The sequence below is a fragment of the Doryrhamphus excisus genome, linkage group LG2, assembly GCF_037039965.1.
Source record: "Doryrhamphus excisus strain RoL-2023G ecotype Guam linkage group LG2, RoL_Dexc_Guam_v1.1, whole genome shotgun sequence".
NCBI lineage: Eukaryota > Metazoa > Chordata > Actinopteri > Syngnathiformes > Syngnathidae > Doryrhamphus > Doryrhamphus excisus.
This window is the reverse complement of record NC_136358.1, coordinates 27,483,955-27,506,569: the sequence shown is the minus strand read 5'-3', so window position 1 is coordinate 27,506,569 and position 22,615 is coordinate 27,483,955. Positions and strand designations below refer to the sequence as shown.

The following is a 22,615-nucleotide window of genomic DNA, read 5'->3' as shown; positions in this document are numbered from 1 at the left end:
GGTCTCCTAGCTGTGAGGTTTACGCGCTAACCACTCGACCGCCAATGGAACTATATCGTCTTTATTTTTAAGTCACACACCTATGCGCTAAAGTATGAGGACTCAAATATATATTTATAAATATATATAAGTCCCGTACAATAAATGGGCTATGACCTCACAAAAACACAGCAGTTGAATTTGAAGCCTGTGACTTATAATAAGCCCTCGGCCAGAGTGAGCACGGCCATTTAAAAAAAAAAAGCCAAAGTGTCTTGAAGACGGTCAAACAATTTTCAAGACCAGCAACTTTCAAGTCTATAAAAATTGATCTGTTTGTCATGAGAGCCGACCCATTTGGGATTCCTCGAGCGTGAAATCTTCATGAAATGGGTGTATCAATCAGAAAAAAATAGAGACAGAGATTGAAAGATGATGGCGGAGAGAGTGAGATGAGCTGGGCCCTAAAAAAAAAAAAAAAGACAATCTTGTTTTCATTGAAGTCATTGTCTCTGCTTTCTTAGACGTCTTCGAGAAGACGAAGTCTCATTCTACTAGATCTAGACAAGCAGATCATGTTACCTAGACGCTCTTTATTGATCCAGTAGTTCAATGGCAGAACAGCAGGAAAAACGATATGCTAAACCAACAATAGTTGTCAATGTCCTGTAGCGTTCACTGTGGGGCCAGAACCGGAGGAGTCTATTGGGAAAAAGTATGTGAACTTGACACAAAAAGTGATGTTAGACGACCCGTTATCCAATGGGGGTGGGTCTTTAATCCTACGTACGGACGTTACTTTTGGAATATTATTTTCAAGCTCAGTCAACCAAACTTTCAAGCGATTTTAGCTTCATGTTTACGTTGTCTGTTCAGGTAAAAAAAAACAACGTCCAGCAGTTGACTACACTATACATATATTGTATAGTACATAGTATATTGTATATATGCTCTGGTGCCATTAAGGTACTGAGTTTGGTTCCGCATCTCGACTGAGTAATGACTTTTTTAACTTTACCGAGTCACCATGAAAGCAGCATCCAAAGCAGTCCGGTCCTGCCTTGGCAATACGTGATGGACAACGTTGCACAGTGTGTCATGGCTTCTCGACTAAATGACACCATAACCTCTGATTTCAGCCTTTAAACCACCTGAGGGGGCTCCATCCACATCTGCCCCCCCCCCCCCCCCCCCCCCCCAGCATCATGCTAACATCATCAACACCTGCAGCTCGTCTTCTCTTCCTCCATTTGTCATCAGCCACTGGGAGTGAGAGACAGCACCTGAAAATGAGAGCAGAGGTAGAGAAATAATTGCTTTCTTGTCTTTTTTGGGTTCTCTCCCAAAAGAGTGGTGGGGGGGATGGTGTGGGGGGGGGGTTTACATCGCCGCCAGAGCCTTGAGGTTATCTTCACCGCACTATCTGCTGAAGTAGCACATTAATGAATAGTGTATTAAAAGTCTGCTGACTGTTGTATTATAAATCACACAATAGCCTCACTGTATGGTCGACAATGAAAGTAAAAGTGTGCAGTCTATTCATTTCACACCTTAACTAATATTTAAGAATCGTTGCGATGATTGAGGGTTTGCGCCAACAACACATTTTGGCATCATGAGAGGCAAAAACTGCAATTTACTGTAGCATAAATGCTCATCTAATTAGCCTCGGATGATAGGCTGCCCATCCATTAGCTGCCTAATTGGCATCCTATCAATGCAAATAAAACGTACCATCACACACAACAGTCTGCATCATTGCTCCAGATGATATCATTTCCTCTTGAATTATCAGGATAGCTGAAAGATGGAGGGGGCGGAGGGGTAGATGGACTATATTTGTGCACAAATGTAATCTAATTCAAACCAGGAAGCTGGTTTGCTCCAGGAAATATTATGGTGTTGTCTCCACCAAATGCGAGTGGGAACGTCTGTTCTTCCACCCATGCAGGTTACCGTGGCTTTGATACCGAACACGCTGTTCAAATAAAGATTCTATACCTTCCTTGTATGTTTAGCAAGCCCACCTCACCCTTAGGCTGTTTACTTAGACCGCACCACCTCTCCCTGGGCCTTGCAGGCTTTTAGGCTAGGCTTACATGATAATAGGTAAACATGGCAGTTTTTGGTCTTTTTGTATATCCTGTTCATTCAGGGGACTTCTTATAACTGTTAATATATATGAATATAAATATAAATATAACCTCAGTTAGTTGCTTACAAATTGATGGATAACTTGCTTTTGAAATGACAAGTCAAGGAAAATGAGATTTGACATTCATGTATTTATTTTTAATGACAAAAAGTACTTGGAATATGTTATTATTATTATTATTCCCATATTCTTCCCGTGTGTGCATGAGTTCTCTCCAGGTACTCCTGGTTTTCCTCCCACATGGTAAAAATACACATGCAAGGTTAATAAGAGACTGTAAATTGCCCACAGGTGTGAATATGACTGCTAATGGTTGTTCAGAGGTGGCCTGTGATTGGCTGGTGATCAGTCAGAGACAGCTGGGATAGGCTCCAGCCTACTGGGGCCGTCTTGAGGACAAGCGGTACAAAAAAAGGGCTTTTGCGGGATGTGGCGGGCCTTGGGTTTGATACTTGTGCTTTTTCACTGGTGTTCAAAGTGCGGCCCGGGGGCCATTTGCGACCCATAGCTTGTTTTGTTTTGGTCCATGTCACGTTTTAAAAAGTAAAAAATAGAGCAAAAGGCAAAAATGTAAAAAATATTTTTTTTGTGGAAGATATTTGGACACCACCTGCCATTTTTGTAACTGCAAAACGTCCCTTTAGTCCTATAACAGACACTGTGTGTTCTTTAAAAAAAAATATCAAAGCAAAGAGTAAATTTTCACATCAGCTCGTCCGTGTGAAGAAGAAAAAGTAGTAGGAGTCGTAGAAGAAGAAGAAGAAGAGTCAGTCATTATGCTGTTCAGTGGAGCGGCAATATCTGGAGCTGCTTGGGGACATCGGAGCGCATGTGGAAAGCCGCCCCGACTGTCTACCTGCCTGAGCTCACTCTCTGCCTGTCTACCTGTCTGTCTGCTTTGTCAGATTAGCCGTCTGTCTCTCAGCTCTACCTGCGCCTTCACCCTGGGGATCGAACTCTCGGCTCTGAGATGGCAAGGCTGATAATAAGACAGTCACCGGAAGATTACAGCTGGTCTCGCTCGTTCGTTCTGTTCTCAACATGGCCGCTAAAGTTGGCGAAGCAATTTAACAGGCTCCCGTTAATTTAGTTTCACTGGGGCCTGTGTTGCCAACTTGGCGATTTAGTTGCTACATCTGGCAACATTCCAACCCGCATTGATGACATATTTTCTCAAAATACAGACTAGTCAGAAAATCTAGCGACTTTTTCTAGCATCTTCGGGGAGTTTTCTGGTATTTGTGGACTTAAAAGTGAAAGCCCAAAGTGTTTTCACTGAGCAGCAGCGGATGCTGTTGACAGGTGTGCCTTGCCCAAAGGCAGTCAGTCACAAGCCGACAGCATATTGTGGCGCTGAACTTGGAGAGGCACTTATTTTTTTAATTAACAAACCAAAAATCAGGGCTGCACCGCGGTCGAGTGGTTAGCGCGCAGACCCCACATCTAGGAGACCTGGGTTAAATTCCACCCTCGGCCATCTCTGTGTGGAGTTTGCATGTTCTCCCCGTGCATGCGTGGGTTTTCTCCGGGTACTCCGGTTTCCTCCCACATTCCGAAAACATGCTAGGTTAATTGGATGAAATTTCATCCAATTAATTTGATTAATTAATTGGATTAATTAATTGGATGAAATTCCATCTAATTAATTGGATTAATTAATTGGATTAATTAATTTGATGAAATTTCATTCAATTAACCTAGCATGTTTTTGGAATGTGGGAGGAAACCGGAGTACCAGGAGATTAATTTGATTAATTAATTTGATTAATTAATTGGATGAAATTTCATCCAATTAACCTAGCATGTTTTTGGAATGTGGGAGGAAACATGCTAGGTTAATTTCATTCAATTTTCATTCAAACTCCACACAGAGATGACTGAGGGTGGAATTGAACCCGCGTCTCCTAGCTGTGAGGTCTGCACGCTAACCACTCGACCACCGTGCAGGCCTGATTTTTGGTTTTTTCACTGTGAGTGTGAATGGTTGTTTGTCTATACGTATGTGCCCTGTGATTGGCTGGCTACCAGTCCAGGGTGTACCCCGCCTCTCACCCCAAGACAGCTGGGATAGGCTCCAGCACCCCCTAGAAAACGAATGAATGAATGAACCAAAAATCAAGTTTATTTGTAGTTCGAAACCCTCCGATGAGCTAATGAATTTTACAAAGCATATGCAAATTATATGCAAGACTGAGTAGCCAATCACTACTTTTCTTACTGAAATGTTGCCAGCAGTGGCTCTACCAGTGGTTGGCTCATTGTGTTTGTATTTCACTTTGTGAAATGAGGATTAACTCAACTAAGAAAGGAAAAAAAGAAGGAAAATCTGCGCTGCCGGCCTTTACAAAGCTAATTGTTTATCTACTAAAAGGCCGAGGTTACATTTAAATGGATAAAGTGTCTCAAGTGCCACTAATGGAGGTACTTTTAAGCATCCTTTATTAAAACGGACCTTCATTTATTACAAGTTTGTCCTTCCCTCTCCTCTCGCTTCCACTCGCCCCCTCCCCTCGGTGCTAATCCAGGCCCTGTCGTGCTCATGGTGACAGCCAATGAAATCAAGGCTGGCACTCACAGCCCAACATTATTAGGAACGGCACAAGAATGGCTGCCTCCTCACGCCGCCTCCATCTTATTCTCACTCGGTGCTGCCAGGCTACAATTTGACAAGCTGTGTGTGTGTGTGTGTGTGTGTGCGTGCGACAGAGGCGTCCTCTTGCTAATTGCAGCTATTAGGGCTCTAGGGAGCGTCTTTAAAGCCAAGCACACTTAATGAGAGCACAGTGAGATAAATGAAAGATTGTATTTCTCATGTCGGCCATGCGATCGAGTGACGCTGCTTGTGAAATAAATTTCTGACTGGATGGTACAACCTCGACTGCAGAATGTGGCCCATATGGCAACAATTTGCACCGGCACGTTGAATTAACACCGTGTGCTTTCAGCGTGATGACTTTAATGATGAGAGACAAGCTCAAGCGCCTAACTCTGGGCTCTATTGTGTCTCATAATTAAGTTACGCTCGTCTTTGTTGATGTCCAACAGCTCTCAAACATGTCGTCTTTGCTTCAGATGAATATATTCATCCCTTCTGGTCTCGTGTCGCTCTATTCTTCTCCACTTTCAGGATTAAATCTCCTGCAGATGGCCAGCTTCTCCATTAAAGCCAGCTTTATCCTCCAAACCTTTTATTCTTTGTGAAGTACAGGACTCAATCCATCTTTGTACAAAAGTCAAAAGAGGAAGGAAGCAGTCTTTGGCACCAACTTATAGTTTGCTTTCTGTGTTACAAATCAATTTTTTGTCATAGTAAGAACAACTGGACTTGACAATTTCATTTTTAAATAATTTTAGTGATATAGTTGATTAGTTTTCTTCATGATGCGGACCAGTACAAGGTCCCATGAAAATGATCCTTCCTAAAAACATGTTTGCCAACTTCTTACAGGACCTGTCAAACCGACGACAAAGTCAGTAAGTCAACTGTCTTCTCTGTTTGCACGTCACCATGAACTTTGCACTTCTGTTAGCTTCATTTAAGACTACTGTTCCCAAAGACGATATGGCAGCAAGACACCGCATGGACACAACCTTCCTGTTTTGTCATTTAGTGTTGCTCATCTTCTTTATCAAAATGCCAACAATGGCGGGTTATTAAGGTGAGAAACACTGGAATTCAACAGATAACCGGCAAAATACAAAGGTAGTGTCAGTGTGGTGTCTCGCAGCCACAGCGGGTCTTCGGGAACAGTCACGTCAAGACAAATGATCCATTTCATTCGTCATTTCTATGTATTTATATGCAATTTGATTAGTTTTCAGCCTGTGGAAGTAATTGTGAATGAATAAAAATGTGATGTGTTGACATGTTTGACTTTCAGAGTAAATGTACGTGCGGTTAGCATCTGTTTCAGTTAGCGTCAGATCTTCTTGAACGGATTGATGACACAATCAAGGGTTTTCTGTCAGGCACTGATTTTTAAATTAACAAACCTAAATCAGGGCTGCACGGCGGTCGAGTGGTTAGCGTGCAGACCTCACAGCTAGGAGACCCGGGTTCAATTCCACCCTCGGCCATATCTGTGTGGAGTTTGCATGTTCTCCCCGTGCATGCGTGGGTTTTCTTCGGGTACTCCGGTTTCCTCCCACATTCCAACAACATGCTAGATTAATTGGATGAAATTTCATCCAATTAATTTGATTAATTAATTGGATTAATTAATTGGATGAAATTTCCTAGCATGTTTCCTACCACATTCCAAAAACATGCGAGGTTAACTGGATGAAATTTCATCCAATTAATTTGATTAATTAACTGGATTAATTAATTGGATGAAATTTCATCCAATTAACCTAGCATGTATTTTGGAATGTAGGAGGAAACATGCTAGGTTAATTTCATTCAATTTTCATTCAAGCTCAATCAAGGGTTTTCTGTTATAACTATGAAAATGTTCAGTTTATATTTCATTTTGATTCTTTTTTTATTGTTATATTAATGGATCTTACTTCATGGAAATTCATCACGGTCGAGTCTGGGACCAGTTCGTCGTGATAAAAGAGGGATTCCAGTCTGTCAGATGTACTGGGTGGCTAATAATGATGCCGATATTTCAGTAATGAACATCACTGCTATCTTTCAAACACTAAATACAAAAAAAAAGAAATGAGAACATTTCATGTTTTTTTTCATGTACAAATAGAAAGGAAATCTTTCAATATTTGTCACGGATATTTGTCTGCTTTAGGCGATGAATAACTCAATCAAGCATGGCGACATATTTTGCAAGATGCCATTCAAATTGCCGTGTTGACTTTTAATTTCACAACAGACTCGTTTTAAGTATACAGTATTATCCTGACTGCAGCTGCAGAAACATGTTGACACTTCCAACTAATGAGTTATTTCTTGCAGACTCAATGCCAAATCACGCCCTCGTCATTGCTGGAATGACATCCAGAAAAGGAAGCCTGGGAGAAGGAGGGAGGGCTTTTGGACTGACACTCTTAGACAGGTATTCATTTATTGAAATGTTTTTGTTGTTGTGTTTGGAGTTTGCATTTGTGTCCACTGCGTCATACTAAGGAGTTCAAATACAGTGGCACCCACCCGCATTCACGGCCCCACAAAGTCACAGCTTTTGGGCCGTTTTCGCCATATAAATAAATAAAAAATGTCCATCCTTCCATCCATTTTGTATCAGAAGCAAAACAGAAGACGTTCAAAGCACTTTCCATGCTAATTACCGCATGTAATGGATTTCCGAGCTTCTTGTACCTTGTCAATATTATTTGCGTAGCATAAAATGTATTTTGCAAACAACACACCAATAATGATTCCAGGATGAAATGCAATTACAGTAAATATCAGAGCTTGTCAGGTTGTTGTGTCCTTGATTTTCCTCAATATCCAAGATTCAATTATGCATCTATTTTCTGTACCATTTTGTCCTCACTAGGATCAGGTGGAGCCCACCCCAGCTGACTACAACTCTGGGCCGGAGGTGTGGCGACACCCTGAACGGGTAAGCCAGCCAATCGCAGAGATGAAATCATCAATCGAGAGAAGGTTCCAAGGTTCATTGTATCATCACCATACCACGGAATTTACATTTCACCTAACAGTTTCCAATCTAAATAGATGATCTTTGAGAAGATCTCTGCAGGTTTGGATTGTTTACACTGCAAAAAAAGGAACCATGAATACAGTTGAATATGGCATGTAAATGTATGCATGCAAACATTATCCAAGTAATATACACTGTAGTTTCTATGAAGCAATAATACTCCTATTATATTTTATTTCAACTTCATAGCTGCCAAAAATCCTATAAAGTTTTGACATAAAAGCATGCTTGTGTCATGGCTCATATCACGCAGCAATATGACTCTCTCATATACTCTTAATAGCATCACTTTTTAAAATCTGAAGATTTTAAAAACATCAGCATCTATTACAATTATGATGAATAGAATCATGATGGTGGGAGACTTTACTTCCATTAAAATATCAAAACCTGGTCAAATTTAGCAAAAAAAGTCCTGAAAAACATGAAGATTAAATAGATGTTTTACACACCATGGAACCAGGATTTAACAGAGCCCCATCCTGCTCGTTTAAAATCCCAGTGGGACACTACAGTAAGTATGTTTTAATAAAAGACTCCATAAATCTCGGCTATGATTTGGTTTAACATAAACCCAGGATGGTGGCAGGTCCTCCTGATGCAAGGACGTCACAGGAAAGGAACATTTATGAACAATACCAACCAGCAATAATCAATAATTACATATTTAGTAATAGATACATATATACATATAATTCAAGTGGCAGAACCAGAGATAAACCAAACTAAAATTCCAATCTGTCATTGGAAGTTGTTTGAATTCATGTTTCCTTCAATGAGCCGCAGCTCCCCTGTGTTGGTAGCACTCATGCAGCCCCAGACCATGAAACATTAATGTTGGTGCTGACTTATTTACCAGTTATTTAGGCAATAATGACTCATTTTCATTCATTCATTCATTCATTCATTCATTTTCTACTGCTTATCCTCACGAGGGTCGCGGAGGGTGCTGGAGCCTATCCCAGCTGTCTTTGGGCGAGAGGCGGGGTACACCCTGGACTGGTGGCCAGCCAACCACAGGGCACATATAGACAAACAACCATTCACACTCACAGTGAACAAACCAAAAAACAGGGCTGCACGGTGGTTGAGTGGTTAGCGCGCAATGCTTCACAGCTAGGAGACCCAGGTTCAATTCCACCCTCGGCCATCTCTGTGTGGAGTTTGAATGAAAAATGAATGAAATTAACCTAGCATGTTTCCTCCCACAACATGCTAGGTTAATTGGGTGAAATTTCATTTACATGTTTTTGGAATGTGGGAGGAAACCGGAGTACCCGGAGAAAACCCACGCATGCACGGGGAGAACATGCAACGTCCACATAGAGATGGCCGAGGGTGGAATTGAACTCCGGTCTCCTAGCTGTGAAGCATTGCGTGCTAACCACTCGACCACCGTGCAGCCCACTCATTTTCATAGTTAAAATATAACAATAAATCAGACAAGCTGGACACTGACTGCTTTAAAATACATCAAGTTTCCCTTCTATAGTATTGTCTCTTGAAAAGATGTGTCATATAGTGTATTCACTTATAAGAAAAGAAGTTTTAAAACTTCAAAATTGAAAATTGTGAATACCGCCCCCCCACAATGTAAAGGCACATCTTTACATTAGAAGTGGCATTTAACATTGGCTATTCAACTTGTTCTATCTGCTGTAGCTGCACGGTGAGAACCATTCATGTACAATCATAAAGAAATATTTCCTCACTGAGATTGCAAATGGATGGATGGATTAAGGTCAGACACCATCGCTATTTTTCCTGACATTTGCCAAAGAAATGGGAATAAAAACAGCAGCGTCGCTTTCACTGGCTTTCTATTGAATAAAGCTCCTAAAGAAACAGCAGACACACCTTTTTTTTTTCCACCCTGAGGGGGAAAAGTCCCTCACACTGAGGCTCACGTTAAAAGGTCAAGCCGCTTGCAATCTCCTTGAAACTCCACACCGGAGCTACACTTTAGCAACAGAGCGGCCTCTGTCCAGTTATCCTCTCCGTTTGCCTAACATTTCCAAAACAGGTGAGGGGATATGTGGTCCAGATGTTTGGAGAATGTCAGGACAATGGTTTGACCTTTTGATGGGTGTGAATATAGATGGCCGTCTTATACTGTTGATACAAATGCAACCTTTGTCTTTTCCATTTCTTGTGGCCTTTTGCTGTGTTGCTGTTCTGTGTGTCTTTCTTAAAGGGGACCTATTATGCTCATTTGGATTGAGTTGTCCACTCCTATAGAGCAGCTACACACAATAACCCACACAGAAAGCTTACTAGATCTTCCAGATTCTGCACCGCTCTGTTTAAGGAAGTCAACTGAACAGTGGATGGACTTAAGTCTAACTTTGACCTGCCACTCTAAGTCGGAGTGACTTGTCGTAGAAAAGCTGCCATGTTACCAAGCAACTGTCCTGTCTTTCCTACCCACCGCAGGTTCAAGCAGACACTTTTGTGCTTCTTGCGGCTGACATTGATGGGGACTTTGTTGACACGCCACAGTGGCGACGAGGGGAGACAGGAGGCGGAGAGAGGATGAAGCGATACGAGGCGGAAGGCTGCAAGCGGCGTTTATCACCTCCGTGCACATTGGGGCGCCAGGTTATTGTGTCATTAATGCAGAGCAGCTGAACCTTGATAATGCTTAAATTATGTACGAAGAGCAGACACCTGCGTTTGGCAAAGTCATTTGCCTTTTCCCGTTTGGTTGCGTGATCCCACTACACGGCATATATGTGATCGTAGTGTTTATTTAATATCTTACTAAGTCATCACATTACCAGAATTTGACTGTATGACACAAGATATATGAAACGCAAGGTCATTTTTCTTTCCCATAAAACTAGGTCTGGTAATGATGCTTTTGAAATACCTATTGTCACATCACATGACTGTTTGGGCCCTTTGAATCGTCCTAAGCTGCATGTGTGTAAAGTGTACAGTAGTGTGCATCAAAAAACACAATTATTGAATTTTGATATGGCTGGGTACTAAAAGTGTTCCAATATGTGTAGAAACATTCATTCATTCATTTTCTACCGCTTTTCCTAGCTGTTCTCGGGCGAGAGGCGGGGTACACCCTGGACTGGTGGCCAGCCAATCACAGGGCACATATAGTAGACAAACAACCATTCACACTCACATTCATACCTATGTACAATTTGGAGTGGCTAATTAACCTAGCATGTTTTTTGGAATGTGGGAGGAAACCGGAGTACCCGGAGAAAACCCACACATGCACGGGGGGAGAACATGCAAACTCCACACAGAGATGGCCGAGGGTGGAATTGAACCCTGGTCTCCTAGCTGAAACAACACATAGAAAATATTTTTCCAATACATGATCATTTAGGGGTGCCACCATACATCTGTTTTTGTGGAATAAAGTGGTGAACAGTTCAACGGTCGCCACGGAGATCTGAGGTGATTTTTATGTTTTTGTTGGTATTTATACTCCTATTGCATATTACTAGCAAATTTGTGGTTTTGTCTTTGTAATTTGAATGATTTGTAGTCATATTTATAGGTATTTAGTGCTCATTTCTAATGACAGTTAGCTAATAGCTGATCAAGCATAACATCAACAAGAGTAATATAGAGTAGACAGTATTACTGATGCCTCATATTTATTGAGAGTGGTACTGTAGTCCTACATAATCTTGATATTCACTTTATTCCATTAATTATTTTAGGCACTGTGCAGATAAGATGCTGCCCTCAACAACGAGTTCCTTTCAGACTAGCAGTCGCAGCTTGGTCTTTGGTCTGGGCCCCCTTTGATGACCCTATAGAAAATGATGCTGTATAGAAGTTCATTGTACTCAACATTTCCAGGTCAACTTTTTGGCAATTGCACATTAGAAATTGCACATTTTCCTAAATTTTTACAAATGTTCATGTGTGAGGTGGCACCCCTAAATCACAATGGATTTCCTCAAAACTACACAAAACAAAAGACATTTTTATGTTCATTAGAAAAAAAAATGGAATGCCAGCCAAATTGATATTATGAATTTAAATTTGATGCACCCTAGCGTACAGTGTAGGCAAAACCACTAACAGCTGCTCTTAATCATAAGTACACCTGTCAAATTGAATGAATTGAGGAGAGACTCAAAGATAAAGTCATCAAGTTAGACACGTTTAATATAAATATAAAAATATAGTTGCAAAGTCAGCCTTAATAAGGTAGGTGTACGCTGCATATTAGACACAATGACTAAAGATCCACCGTGGGACGGCGTCATACATCATCTCCTAATGGCCTTGGCCTCCAGTCAAATTTTTGGAGATATTCCTCTTTCTCTATCATTATGACTTAATGACTGCTGGATGTGTCTCCCTTTTCAGCTCTGAGAGATTTCAGTGAGATTTAGTGCTCCACTCCCACTGCATTTGGCAGTGCAGTCATGCCTCTGCGGGGCATTTGGTTGTTCCAAGTCATCACTATGAGGCTTTTCCCTCATAAATTCCTTTTCAGCTGCACTTATAAATGTTGATTTTTGTGAGATGGTATCCATAAAAGCATTAAAGCATACAGATAAGATGTTTTTTTATATAATATCCAAATGGCAGTTCTTGTAAGTCAGATATTGGCATGAAATGGAATGTTCTAATTCATCACATATGCATGCTGGGTAATGAGGGTCCCGGCTAGATCTGTACCGGAGCTGTGCACGCGGTGACGGGGCGGTCTAGCGGTCAACAGAACCGCACGTTAAAATAAACCAGCCAAATATTCAAGCAGCCTTCATTAAAGTATCCCCGGCCTGAAGGTTTCATTTTAGGATTAAAGAGCAGCCACTAGGACAAACACAGCACGGGCTTCTGTTTGGGTGCAACCACGCACACAAGCCCCACATTTTAACAACACTCTTCTTCCCCTCCCTTTAGGCGTGCGGCTCAGTTCCGAGGTATGGGACCAAGTCACGGGGGACCAGACATCGCCTGGGTGAGTGCAGTCGTGACCGATGGCTTCCCAGACTTTCTCACAAATAAGCCCAAGGTTATTGTGTCACTTCCACAGTCTGATAACACCATGAGGGCAGACGGGCTCCTGCGGGGGAAAACTTTTCAATAACATCCTGATATAGACCCGCTTTTAACAGCAGGACCAGACATTCTTATTGTGTACTTCCGAGCCTTCGGATTTATGTGCCTTCATTTCTGTTGGTCAGTCATTCTTTCAGTAGAGTAAAATACTAAACGGCTGAGTTATTCCGTGAAGCCTTCTAATAGCAGGCAAGGAGCTATTTGTAACTTACAGTAGGAGGAGTGGAAGGTAAGTGGGTCTTTACTGTGGACTCCGCCCACTACACGTTTTGTATTCACAGGACAGATGCTATCAAACTTCAACAATGTATTTGGTAATGGTAATGGTAATGGTTATATTTCATTTGAACATGCATCAGATTACAATTAAATGCATCCCATAATCAGTTCACAGTTCCACATGTCCAAAAGGAGTAGGAAGAAGCAAAGCTTATTAAATCCTACCCCTCCATCTGGTACTTTTACAATCAGTAACTGTTACATTTGTTCACTTCCTGCTTTCCTAATATTTTTTTTCCTATAATTTTGTTTTTTTTAAAATTTTATTTAAGTTTTTTTTTTGTCCCGTACCAAAGTACGAGGTGATATGAGCATCCAATGACATAATGGGTACCATAGTAAGTGTCAATATAGTCATATATATACCACAACTCTTCATCCTTGTATTTAGCAAACATCAACTGCTTGTATTGTTTCTTGAATTGGCTCGTCGTTGGGCATTGTTTGATTTCCTTACTCAATCCGTTCCATAGTTTGATTCCACATACTGAAATGCTATGGCTTTTTAACGTAGTCCTAGCATAGACGTTTAGTTTAACCGCAATTGTGTCTAAAGCCCTTATGGGATCATCTTGAAGAACACTAGTTTATCCGTGAATATTGCAATTTAAAGCACAAGTGATAAATGAATCAACAAAAAGCAACATCCCTCCACTCAAATGCTATAAGGAAGTAAATAAAGAAGAATTACAAGCTGTTGAGTGGCGAACAGAAGAGAAGATCCTCTGGGAGTGGCTTAGAGCAATTTGCAGAAAGCCTCAAAAGGCGCTGTGTGTTTTCAGGAAGTGATTATTATGACAGTTGAAATGTGTGTGTCGGCACGTCTGCTTTGTCAAAGAGCAGCCGAGGCGAGGAGAGGAGGGATGAGGAGAGAGCGGGAGCGGTGCCGGTGCTTATTGGGGTCAACAGAGGCCATTGTTATCTGTAATATCAATTCAAATCTTCTGTACCCGATGCAGCTGCTCAAGTGATGGAAATTAGCGATGGTTATTCCACTAAAGCCTGGTCATGCCAAGGGCGGATTCCCACTAATGAATTGAACATACCCCCCTTAAATTCGGAGGCTGTACGTTTAACAATAAAAAGTGTTTATCATAAGACTGGGTAATATCTTTTATATATATAATTAGTACAAATGTACAACCTAGATGGTAAATCATACCGCCCATCATGGATGTAAAGATGCTGTGTTCCATGCTAATCAGAATAGCCAAAGCAAAGTCCTTGTCACGTTGACTTGAATGAACCCTTACGGCGACTTGTGTCAATCCAGTAAGAATTCCATGCAAGCGTGCAGCCGTGAATCACTCTCTCTCCTGTGTTGTGCTATCTCACCGTGGAAGAATCCGGGATATAAATCTTGTGAATTTACAGCCTGTGCTGCAGTCAGCTATCTGTTCCGATGCCCTCCACCTCCTCCTGATCTTGTCTGTGCAAAGCTTGGACGCCTTTAATACTGTTGTCACATCACATATCGGGGCAGGCTGTTTTCTCTGTCAATCTCCTACTGTATGGCACACTTTGTGATAAGAAAGAACCTTCATAAAAAAATGGAAGATTTGCATTTGATATGTACACCAGTTGCATTTTATTCAAAATAAAAATGGAGGGGGCGGCACGGTGGACTAGTGGTTAGCACGCAGACCTCACAGCTAGTAGACCAGGGTTCAATTCCACGCTCTTTGTGTGGAGTTTGCATGTTCTCCCGTGCATGCGTGGGTTTTCTCCCACATTCCAAAAACATGCTAGGTTAATTGGTGACTCCAAATTGTCCATAGGTATGAATGTGAGTGTGAATGGTTGTTTGTCTATATGTGCCCTGTGATTGGCTGGCCACCAGTCCAGGGTGTACCCCGCCTCTCGCCTGAAGACAGCTGGGATAGGCTCCAGCACCCCCCGCGACCCTCGTGAGGAAAAGCGGTAGAAAATGAAATGATAAAAATGGAGGGGGCGGCACGGCGGTCGAGTGGTTAGCGCGCAGACCTCACAGCTAGGAGACCAGGGTTCAATTCCACCCTCTCTGTGTGGAGTTTGCATGTTCTCCCCGTGCATGCGTGGGTTTTCTGCGGGTACTCCGGTTTCCTCCCACATTCCAAAAACATGCTAGGTTAATTAGCGACTCCAAATTGTCCATAGGTATGAATGTGAGTGTGAATGGTTGTTTGTCTATATGTGCCCTGTGATTAGCTGGCCACCAGTCCAGGGTGTACCCCGCCTCTCGCCCGAAGACAGCTGTAATAATATATATAATAATAATAATAATAGTGGCTCTAATGTAATTTGACAATAGTTGGGAATAGGATATTTGTTGTCTGTCCTATGGGTGTCCTATAACGCCAACTGAGCCAGAACCAAAGTGCTGCTTTTGCAACAATCACATTAGACAGGGGCCTTGTGAGGAAGCGCTGACCCATTGACCACTGTGATTCACGGCTGGCTGACATCAATACACATTCATCTCAGGGTTGTTTCACCTCAGGCGAGTGGACGGGCCACATGACATGTGGACAGGCAACAAGCATCACTCCCCCCCCCCCTGCAATGACACCAAACAACGTGGCAGAGGAAGCGGTCTGATAAAAGCTCTACTTTGTTAGGACCTAGACCAGGGGTCTCAAACATGCGGCTGGTGGGCCAAATGTGGCCCGCAGGACACTAGTTTGAGGCCCGCGCCTTGATATGAAAGTTTAATATTAGTGCGTCCCGCGCAAGTTTGATATGGATGCTGTACGGTATCATGTACCCAGAAAAAAATATTACGTTTGATTAATGTTCATGTTAAAGGTTAAATAACTCTTAATAGTTATCCTCCCTATCCGTGTGGAAGTGGTAAGTTTTTGGCTATTTAAGTTTAAAGGAAATAACTCGAAGGCTACCGTTTAGGTCGCTAGCTGTCTAGTTTGCGAGTTAGCATGTGTCTCAAGACCCTGCAGTTGCGCAATATGTTGTAAATAAAAAGAGTATAAATGTGACTATAGTCGTGTTTTGTCATGTCTACAGGGCTCTAATAATGCTTTGGTCATTTTAATCTAAAAAAATCATTTGTCTACCCACCAACTATATGTGGTTTCTTAAGTTTTTATTATTTGCTGTTTTATTATTATTATTATATTTATTTATTACTGATTGATTGATTTTCTTTATTCTTGATTTGTTTATTTATTTTCAGCTTATTTTGTGCAGAAAAATAAAAATTAAGATATTTGAGAACAGTGGAATGTTTTATCAGAGCTTTTATTGTAGAAAATTGGAACCAAAGCACTGAAAAAGTTTGTATATTTTTCTGTTTTTAATAAATGCGTTTTTTTTGGAGGGGGGGGGAACCTGATGCGGCCCAGCCTTGCCCAGACCCTAGCTCCAGTGGCCCCCAAGTAAATTGAGTTTGAGACCCCTGACCTAGACACTATGCTGTATTTAAACAGGCAACAATGACCCCGCTATGTAACTGTAAATGCGGGTTTATTTTTCATACTTTAAATTGCATTCTCAGATACAGTTTTCCCTCTGTTGTCTTAACACAATCAACAGTCCCACTGCGGCATGAAGCCATCACATCACCTGTGTTTATATACCTTCTCAATCCACCTCATTAGCATTCCCAACCAGTCTTTCACTCTTACTACTTTTCTCCCCCCTTATGAATCTTTTCCTTTCCACCTGCTGCATTAGCGGTTTCCAACCTCCACTCTCTCTCAGGTCTACTTTAATTACAAACTCATCCAGAGAGGTAATCACAAACAGCATGATGGCTTACTCATGCATGTACACACGCCACATTACATGCAAGCGCTTTACGGCGTGTCCCAGTTGCCTATTTCACAAAGCCAGGAAGCGTGAGCGGAGCCATAACACACGGTGCCAATTAGCCATTAAAGAAGACTGTTGCACCGGCTGCTGTATTTGTAGAGGTCAAAGGTGAATCGTGAATTAGTAAGGCTGTGATATTTAGCTCCATTTCTTTGGGGAAACAGTGGCTGTTGTAGCTTCAATGGCGCCCTGTGCAGCCCCCCCTTGGCACACCCCTTAAATGCTCCACCCCCCCTCCCCAAAATTATCTATTCCAGGGGTGCTGACACCTTTTCAGCCTGCAAGCTAGTCCAAAGGCGCTACTTCCTACTAGAAACATAGAAAATATATTCATAAACATATACATGTGTAATAGATTTACTATCACATATGGTATATATTGTATATAAATAAAACTGCTACATTTTGAAAACAGCACATTTTTGGAGTGACCTTTTACTGTAGCCACCCTCCAGTGCAATAAGCATGCTGTCTCATTAGCATCTAAATACGCCACCCCTGTGAGGTGTATACAGTATATTAGGAATCATGACTGATGAATGCTAACTAGCACATATTCATAGACAGATTTGTAACCTATATTTGAAAGCGATAGGCATCCTTGTGTGTACATAACAAAGTTTTAGATCTTTGAGTACCCCAAAACCGGTACGTTTATATTTTTGCTGAGTATGGCTAAGTTTAGCTGCTAACATTAGCTATCATGGAGTCCATATAGCATCAGAACATGACTGAAAATTGGTGATTGTGAAAATTGTTCTTTTAATCCAGTACTGGTGACATATCCTAATTATTTGTTTTTGTTTTAAAAAATTACATTTGGAGTGAATTGCGTAATTTTGGGATATATTCCTGAACAAAAATTCACAAATATTGGCTTTATTAGCTGGTGGAATGTAACCAGGTGATGGAAATAGTATCAAAATGCAAAAAGAACATGAGAGTATGCAATATATTGATCTGCATTTAAACTCAAAATGCAAAAAGAACAAAATATGCTATGTATTGATTTGCATTTAAACTCCACAGCCCTAAAAAATCTTCCTTTTATGTCATTTTGGTCAAATACTCTAACAGTCCTGACCTCTTGAAGGCAAAGGCAAAAAGGCTTTTAGTCTTTGAAGCGGGGCGGGGTATTGAACAACACAAATATCCTTTTGGTCAGTAATTTGACACTTCTGAAAATATTTTTTTTCTTCTGAAAATAGTTTTTTTAAAATCTACTTGCTGTAGTGTTGTACATAGTATAGGATGTCACCTTCACTTGGAATTCAGGTTAAGTATCCTTTTTTAAAAAAAAAAAAAAAAAAGTGTTTCTTGTGTATCCAGGCCTTCAAAGAAGAACAGAACTGAAATGTTTTTTTTTTTTATCTTGCAGCTCTCAAACTTGATTACCGAAGCCGAGATTGCTGCAAAGTGGCCTCCTAGCAGCAGAGTGGATGCAGTGACTGATGAGCAGTCTAATGGCTCAGCCTAATGTTTCACTGATGGACACACTCGTCTAAGGAGGCATTTCCATTTCGGAGGGATTCCGGTAGATGAATTTTTCCCGGTGGAAAGAAATGCTGTATTAAAAGCCAGGCTAAATATTGGTCAGTGAAAAGACGCCCTCTTCCTGCACGACGTGGAAGTGCAGGTTATAGTCCCAAGAAGAGGAACAGAGAGGCGTTTATGTGTCTCTCTCTTTCTCTGTGCATCTGAGCTCAGCCAATGTGCGTTCAGTGACGCAGAGCAGAAAGGCAGGATCTTGTCTTTGGCTCCAGCATCACATTTAACACACCCACCCAGATGCCCACTCGCTAAAAGACGTGCTTTCTCTTAAAGCTGCAACCCCTGGAGGTGTTCTCTACCTGTCCGTTCGGTACACTTTGTGGATTTTTGCGTGTGGATGATTCACCACTTGCGGGGACTTTCCTGTGACATTGAAGTCCGGATCCATGGCGTGTGAGGACCCACGAGCGCCTCCGGACATCCACGTTTAAGGGATTCGTACTTCAGCGCGTCGGGGCTCAAGAACCTGTTCGCTGCGCACCGCCGAGGCGCAGAGGCGGTCGTGTGACGAGGATGTGTGGCTTGCGCAAGTCGACCGTTGGTCTGAACCCGCTCGACCCGGGCCACCCGGACTCTCCTTGGTGTTTTTAACCCTTTAAAATCCCCACATAAATTCCAGCAAGAAACTGTACTCGCTTGAACGCTGAATCCTCTACTCAAGACGGCAAGTGAAGATGGGTCCTTGGTGTTTAATGTGTATTTCATTAGACTGGCGTCCAGTCTGATCAACATCATCAGTGATGTAGTCAGCCTGTGCATCTGCGTGCTCATCATCTGCAGTAAATACTCACATCTGCTGAAAAGGGAGACCATGAAGATGATCCTCCTGAGGAAATTCCGGGTTTTGATCCTCATGGTGTTCTTGGTGGCGTGCTCCATGCACATCATGATAGACCTGCTGCCCAAGCTGGAGAGGCATGGAACAGACGGATGCTCCTGCTTGCACACGCCCAGCGAGGAGCCTCGAAGCTGGGCCAAGCAAGGCTGGCCCAACAAGCACACCCTGCGCATCCTCCAGGACTTCAGCAACGACCCCGCCACCTCCAACGTCTCCTCCCATTCCTTGGAGAAGGTCCCGGTGGCGGGAGACAAATCTCAAGGATTCAGGAAGCTGGAGCTCTACGGGCAGCGTGGAGACAGGAAGAGGCAGTTCATCCAGGACGCCACCGTGAGCAAGAACACCCCGTTGAAAGGCTCCAGGCTGGCCGCCTTGTATGAACACCCTTTATACAAACGGGCCCTGCCGGCGCTCACGGATGAAGACACGCTGTTTAACGTCAACACGGACATCCGCTTTGACCCCAAAGCAGCAGAGCGGGAATGGTTAAGTAGTTCTATTTTTTTTTACACAATTAGTACAAAATATATTTTAAAAATATATTGTTACTCGGCGGCACGGCGGTCTAGTGGTTAGCGCGCAGACCTCACAGCTAGGAGACCAGGGTTCAATCCCACCCTCGGCCATCTCTGTGTGTTTGCATGCGTGGGTTTTTTCCGGGTACTCCGGTTTCCTCCCACATTCCAAAAACATGCTAGGTTAATTGGCCACAGGTATGAATGTGAGTGTGAATGGTTGTTTGTCTATATGTGCCCTGTGATTGGCTGGCCACCAGTCCTCACGCCCGAAGACAGCTGGGATAGGCTCCAGGAAAATGAATGAATGAATATTGTTACTCTCTCCCAGGAACGGCGAAGGCAACCCAGACGAGTTCAGCCCGACCGGCGAGCTGACGGCGGACTCTTATCCCAACTGGCTACGCTTCCACATTGGAATCAATCGTTACGAACTCTACTCCAGACACAATCCTGTCATCGACGCGCTGCTGAAGGACCTGGTCGTCCAGAGGATCACCAGCGTGGGTGAGTACCAAGTAGAGTACCTTCCCCAGAGATGCTATTACAGTACTTAATGGTCCAACAAACCTCTGGCGGCCTGTAATGTAATGTATGTAATGTAGTGTAATGTATTGTATTGTAATGTAGTGTAATGTATTGTATTGTAATGTAGTGTAATGTATTGTATTGTAATGCAGTGCTGTGCCACCACAGCATAATATCATGTTGTGTATGAAACAAAGACTAGCACAACGTAACTGAGCACCTATTAGGATGAAGTTGATTAACTTGAGGTTAAGTACCGCTGGAACTCCAAATAGATATGTCATCAAAGCTCACCTTTCCACATTCAGACACAGTATCAGCATTTTGAAACAACAACACAACAAACATGTCAGCATCGGAGAAAGCTATACACAACTTTAACTCCAAGCACACGACTATGGTGCATTCAAGGATGCCTCCCGCAGCCTTGTTCCGCCCCTCTCACGGACTAGTGTTTTGGGGACCTTGAAACATGTAGAGCAGGGGTCTCAAACTCAATTTACCTGGGGGCCACCGGAGCTAGGGTCTGGGTGAGGCTGGGCCGCATCAGGTTTTCAGAAAACAGAAAAAAAAACAGAAAAATGAATGAACGTTGCTTTGGTTCCGATTTTCTACAAGAAAAGTTCTGATAAAACATTCCACTGTTCTCAAATATCTTACTTTTTATTTTTCTACACAAAATAAGAAATAATAAAATAAATAAACAAATCAAGAATAAAGAAAATCACATATAGTTGGTGGGTAGACAAATTATTTTTTTCAGATTAAAATGAACAAAGCATTATTAGAGCCCTGTAGACATGACAAAACACGACTATAGTCACATTTATACTCTTTTTATTTACAACATATTGCGCAACTGCAGGGTCTTGAGACACATGCTAACTCGCAAACTAGAGAGCTAGCGACCTAAACGGTAGCCTCCAAGTTATTTCCTTTAAACTTAAAAAGCCAAAAACTTACCACTTCCACACGGATAGGGAGAATAACTATTAACAGTTATTTAACCTTTAACATGAACATTAATCAAACGTAATAATTTTTTCTGGGTACATGATACCATACAGCATCCATATCAAACTTGCGCGGGCCGCACTAACATTAAACTTTCATATCAAGGCGGGGGCCTCAAGCTAGTGTCCTGCGTGCCATATTTGGCCCGCGGGTCATGTGTTTGAGACCCCTGATTTAGAGGATCTTTGCAATAGGTTTTTACAATCATCAGAATGGTTGGTTATATACAGTAGAAGATCTTTAACGATCACCTACTCGCCTTCACAAGCAGCATTATGAACACACGCAAGGATGCATGAAGATGCAAGCTGCCCTCAGGCTTGTCCTGTAATATTTCTCCCACTGATCAGCCTTATAAGGCCAAATCAGCCCTCATGCGGTCCCAGAACAGCAAAGCAGAATACATCAAGCCTGGAAGAACACCTGCAAGTCTCTACACAGCTCGTCTGTAGATTGATCACCAATCAAATAGTGCTTGATTGACAGGCGCCATGTAAATGAGATTCTCCATCGAAAGCCAAAAAAGCCTTCAGTTGCAAGTGAAAGTGAACACCTGACAGAGCTGCTGTTTTTTTTTTTTTTAATTCAGGAGGGATAGTCTTCCTGTTTGGCTCAGTCCAGTTCCCAAATTCCAGAAGTGCTTCTTGCCTCAGGGCCGCTCATGTTGCAGTAACTCTTAAAAGGCATCGCAGAATTCTGGCTTTTTGGGTCTATGGGAAAGAGGGAAGTAGCCTTAAGCAAAGATGAAGCACTTACCGATGAGTATGGGTGAACTGTTTAGAAGAGGAACCCTTCCTGGATTTCTTTTACATGTTTATTTCTGCTTCATTGCTGCAAGGTCCCCCCAGCCCCCCTTTTTGCGCTCTGACTCTGGGTGGATAGAGGAAGGCACTCTCCAGCTAGTTAAATACATGGTGACTCAGTAATTACAGAGTCGTGACACACACAGGCCCGGGGCACAACAGCAACACAAGCTAACAGCGCTATGTTATTATCTCAACTTAAGGATAGCACCGCTTGTATGGAGGATACACCAACAACTTCTTTTTCATTAGTCTAGATAGTCATGCAAGTGTAAAAATAAGTTAACCAGTGAGTGACCAGTGAATAAGTGCTCTCATGATAGCTGTGGTGTTTATTTACCTAAACTGCAAGAGGCCAGAGCAGCAAGAGCTGTTATTTCTGAGAGTCCAACATAGTTTCTTTAGACTTTAATAATGATTTGGAATGCATGAGAAAGCGGGAAGGAAAATGTAGCTCTCTTTTACCAGTG

General features: G+C 42.3%; 1 protein-coding gene and 2 long non-coding RNA genes across 5 annotated transcripts in view; all 3 read left to right on the top strand.

Moving 5' to 3' along the window:
* The first annotated feature begins 1,167 nt into the window (after positions 1-1,167).
* Positions 1,168-7,621, top strand: LOC144898147 (uncharacterized). Its single transcript, XR_013627050.1, has 3 exons — positions 1,168-1,280; positions 7,050-7,149; positions 7,594-7,621. It is a non-coding gene; the product is annotated as an uncharacterized LOC144898147 (long non-coding RNA).
* Positions 7,622-10,200: 2,579 nt separating this feature from the next.
* Positions 10,201-18,455, top strand: LOC144898148 (uncharacterized). Of its 2 annotated transcripts, XR_013627051.1 has the most exons (3): positions 10,201-10,359; positions 12,652-12,709; positions 18,275-18,455. It is a non-coding gene; the product is annotated as an uncharacterized LOC144898148 (long non-coding RNA). The 2 variants fall into 2 exon arrangements; XR_013627052.1 differs by lacking the exons at positions 10,201-10,359; positions 12,652-12,709 and adding an exon at positions 17,968-18,171.
* Positions 18,456-19,086: 631 nt separating this feature from the next.
* The window catches only part of fam20cb (FAM20C golgi associated secretory pathway kinase b), a 47,255-nt gene continuing 43,726 nt past the window's right edge, over positions 19,087-22,615 (top strand). For both annotated transcript variants that reach the window (XR_013627009.1, XM_058062247.2), the window contains exons 1-2: positions 19,087-19,770; positions 20,132-20,307. Coding sequence is in view for 1 of the 2 variants with exons in the window: in XM_058062247.2 (XP_057918230.2) it covers positions 19,259-19,770; positions 20,132-20,307 (688 nt within the window). In the remaining variant the exon portion in view is untranslated. The remainder of the gene's footprint in view (positions 19,771-20,131; positions 20,308-22,615) is intronic.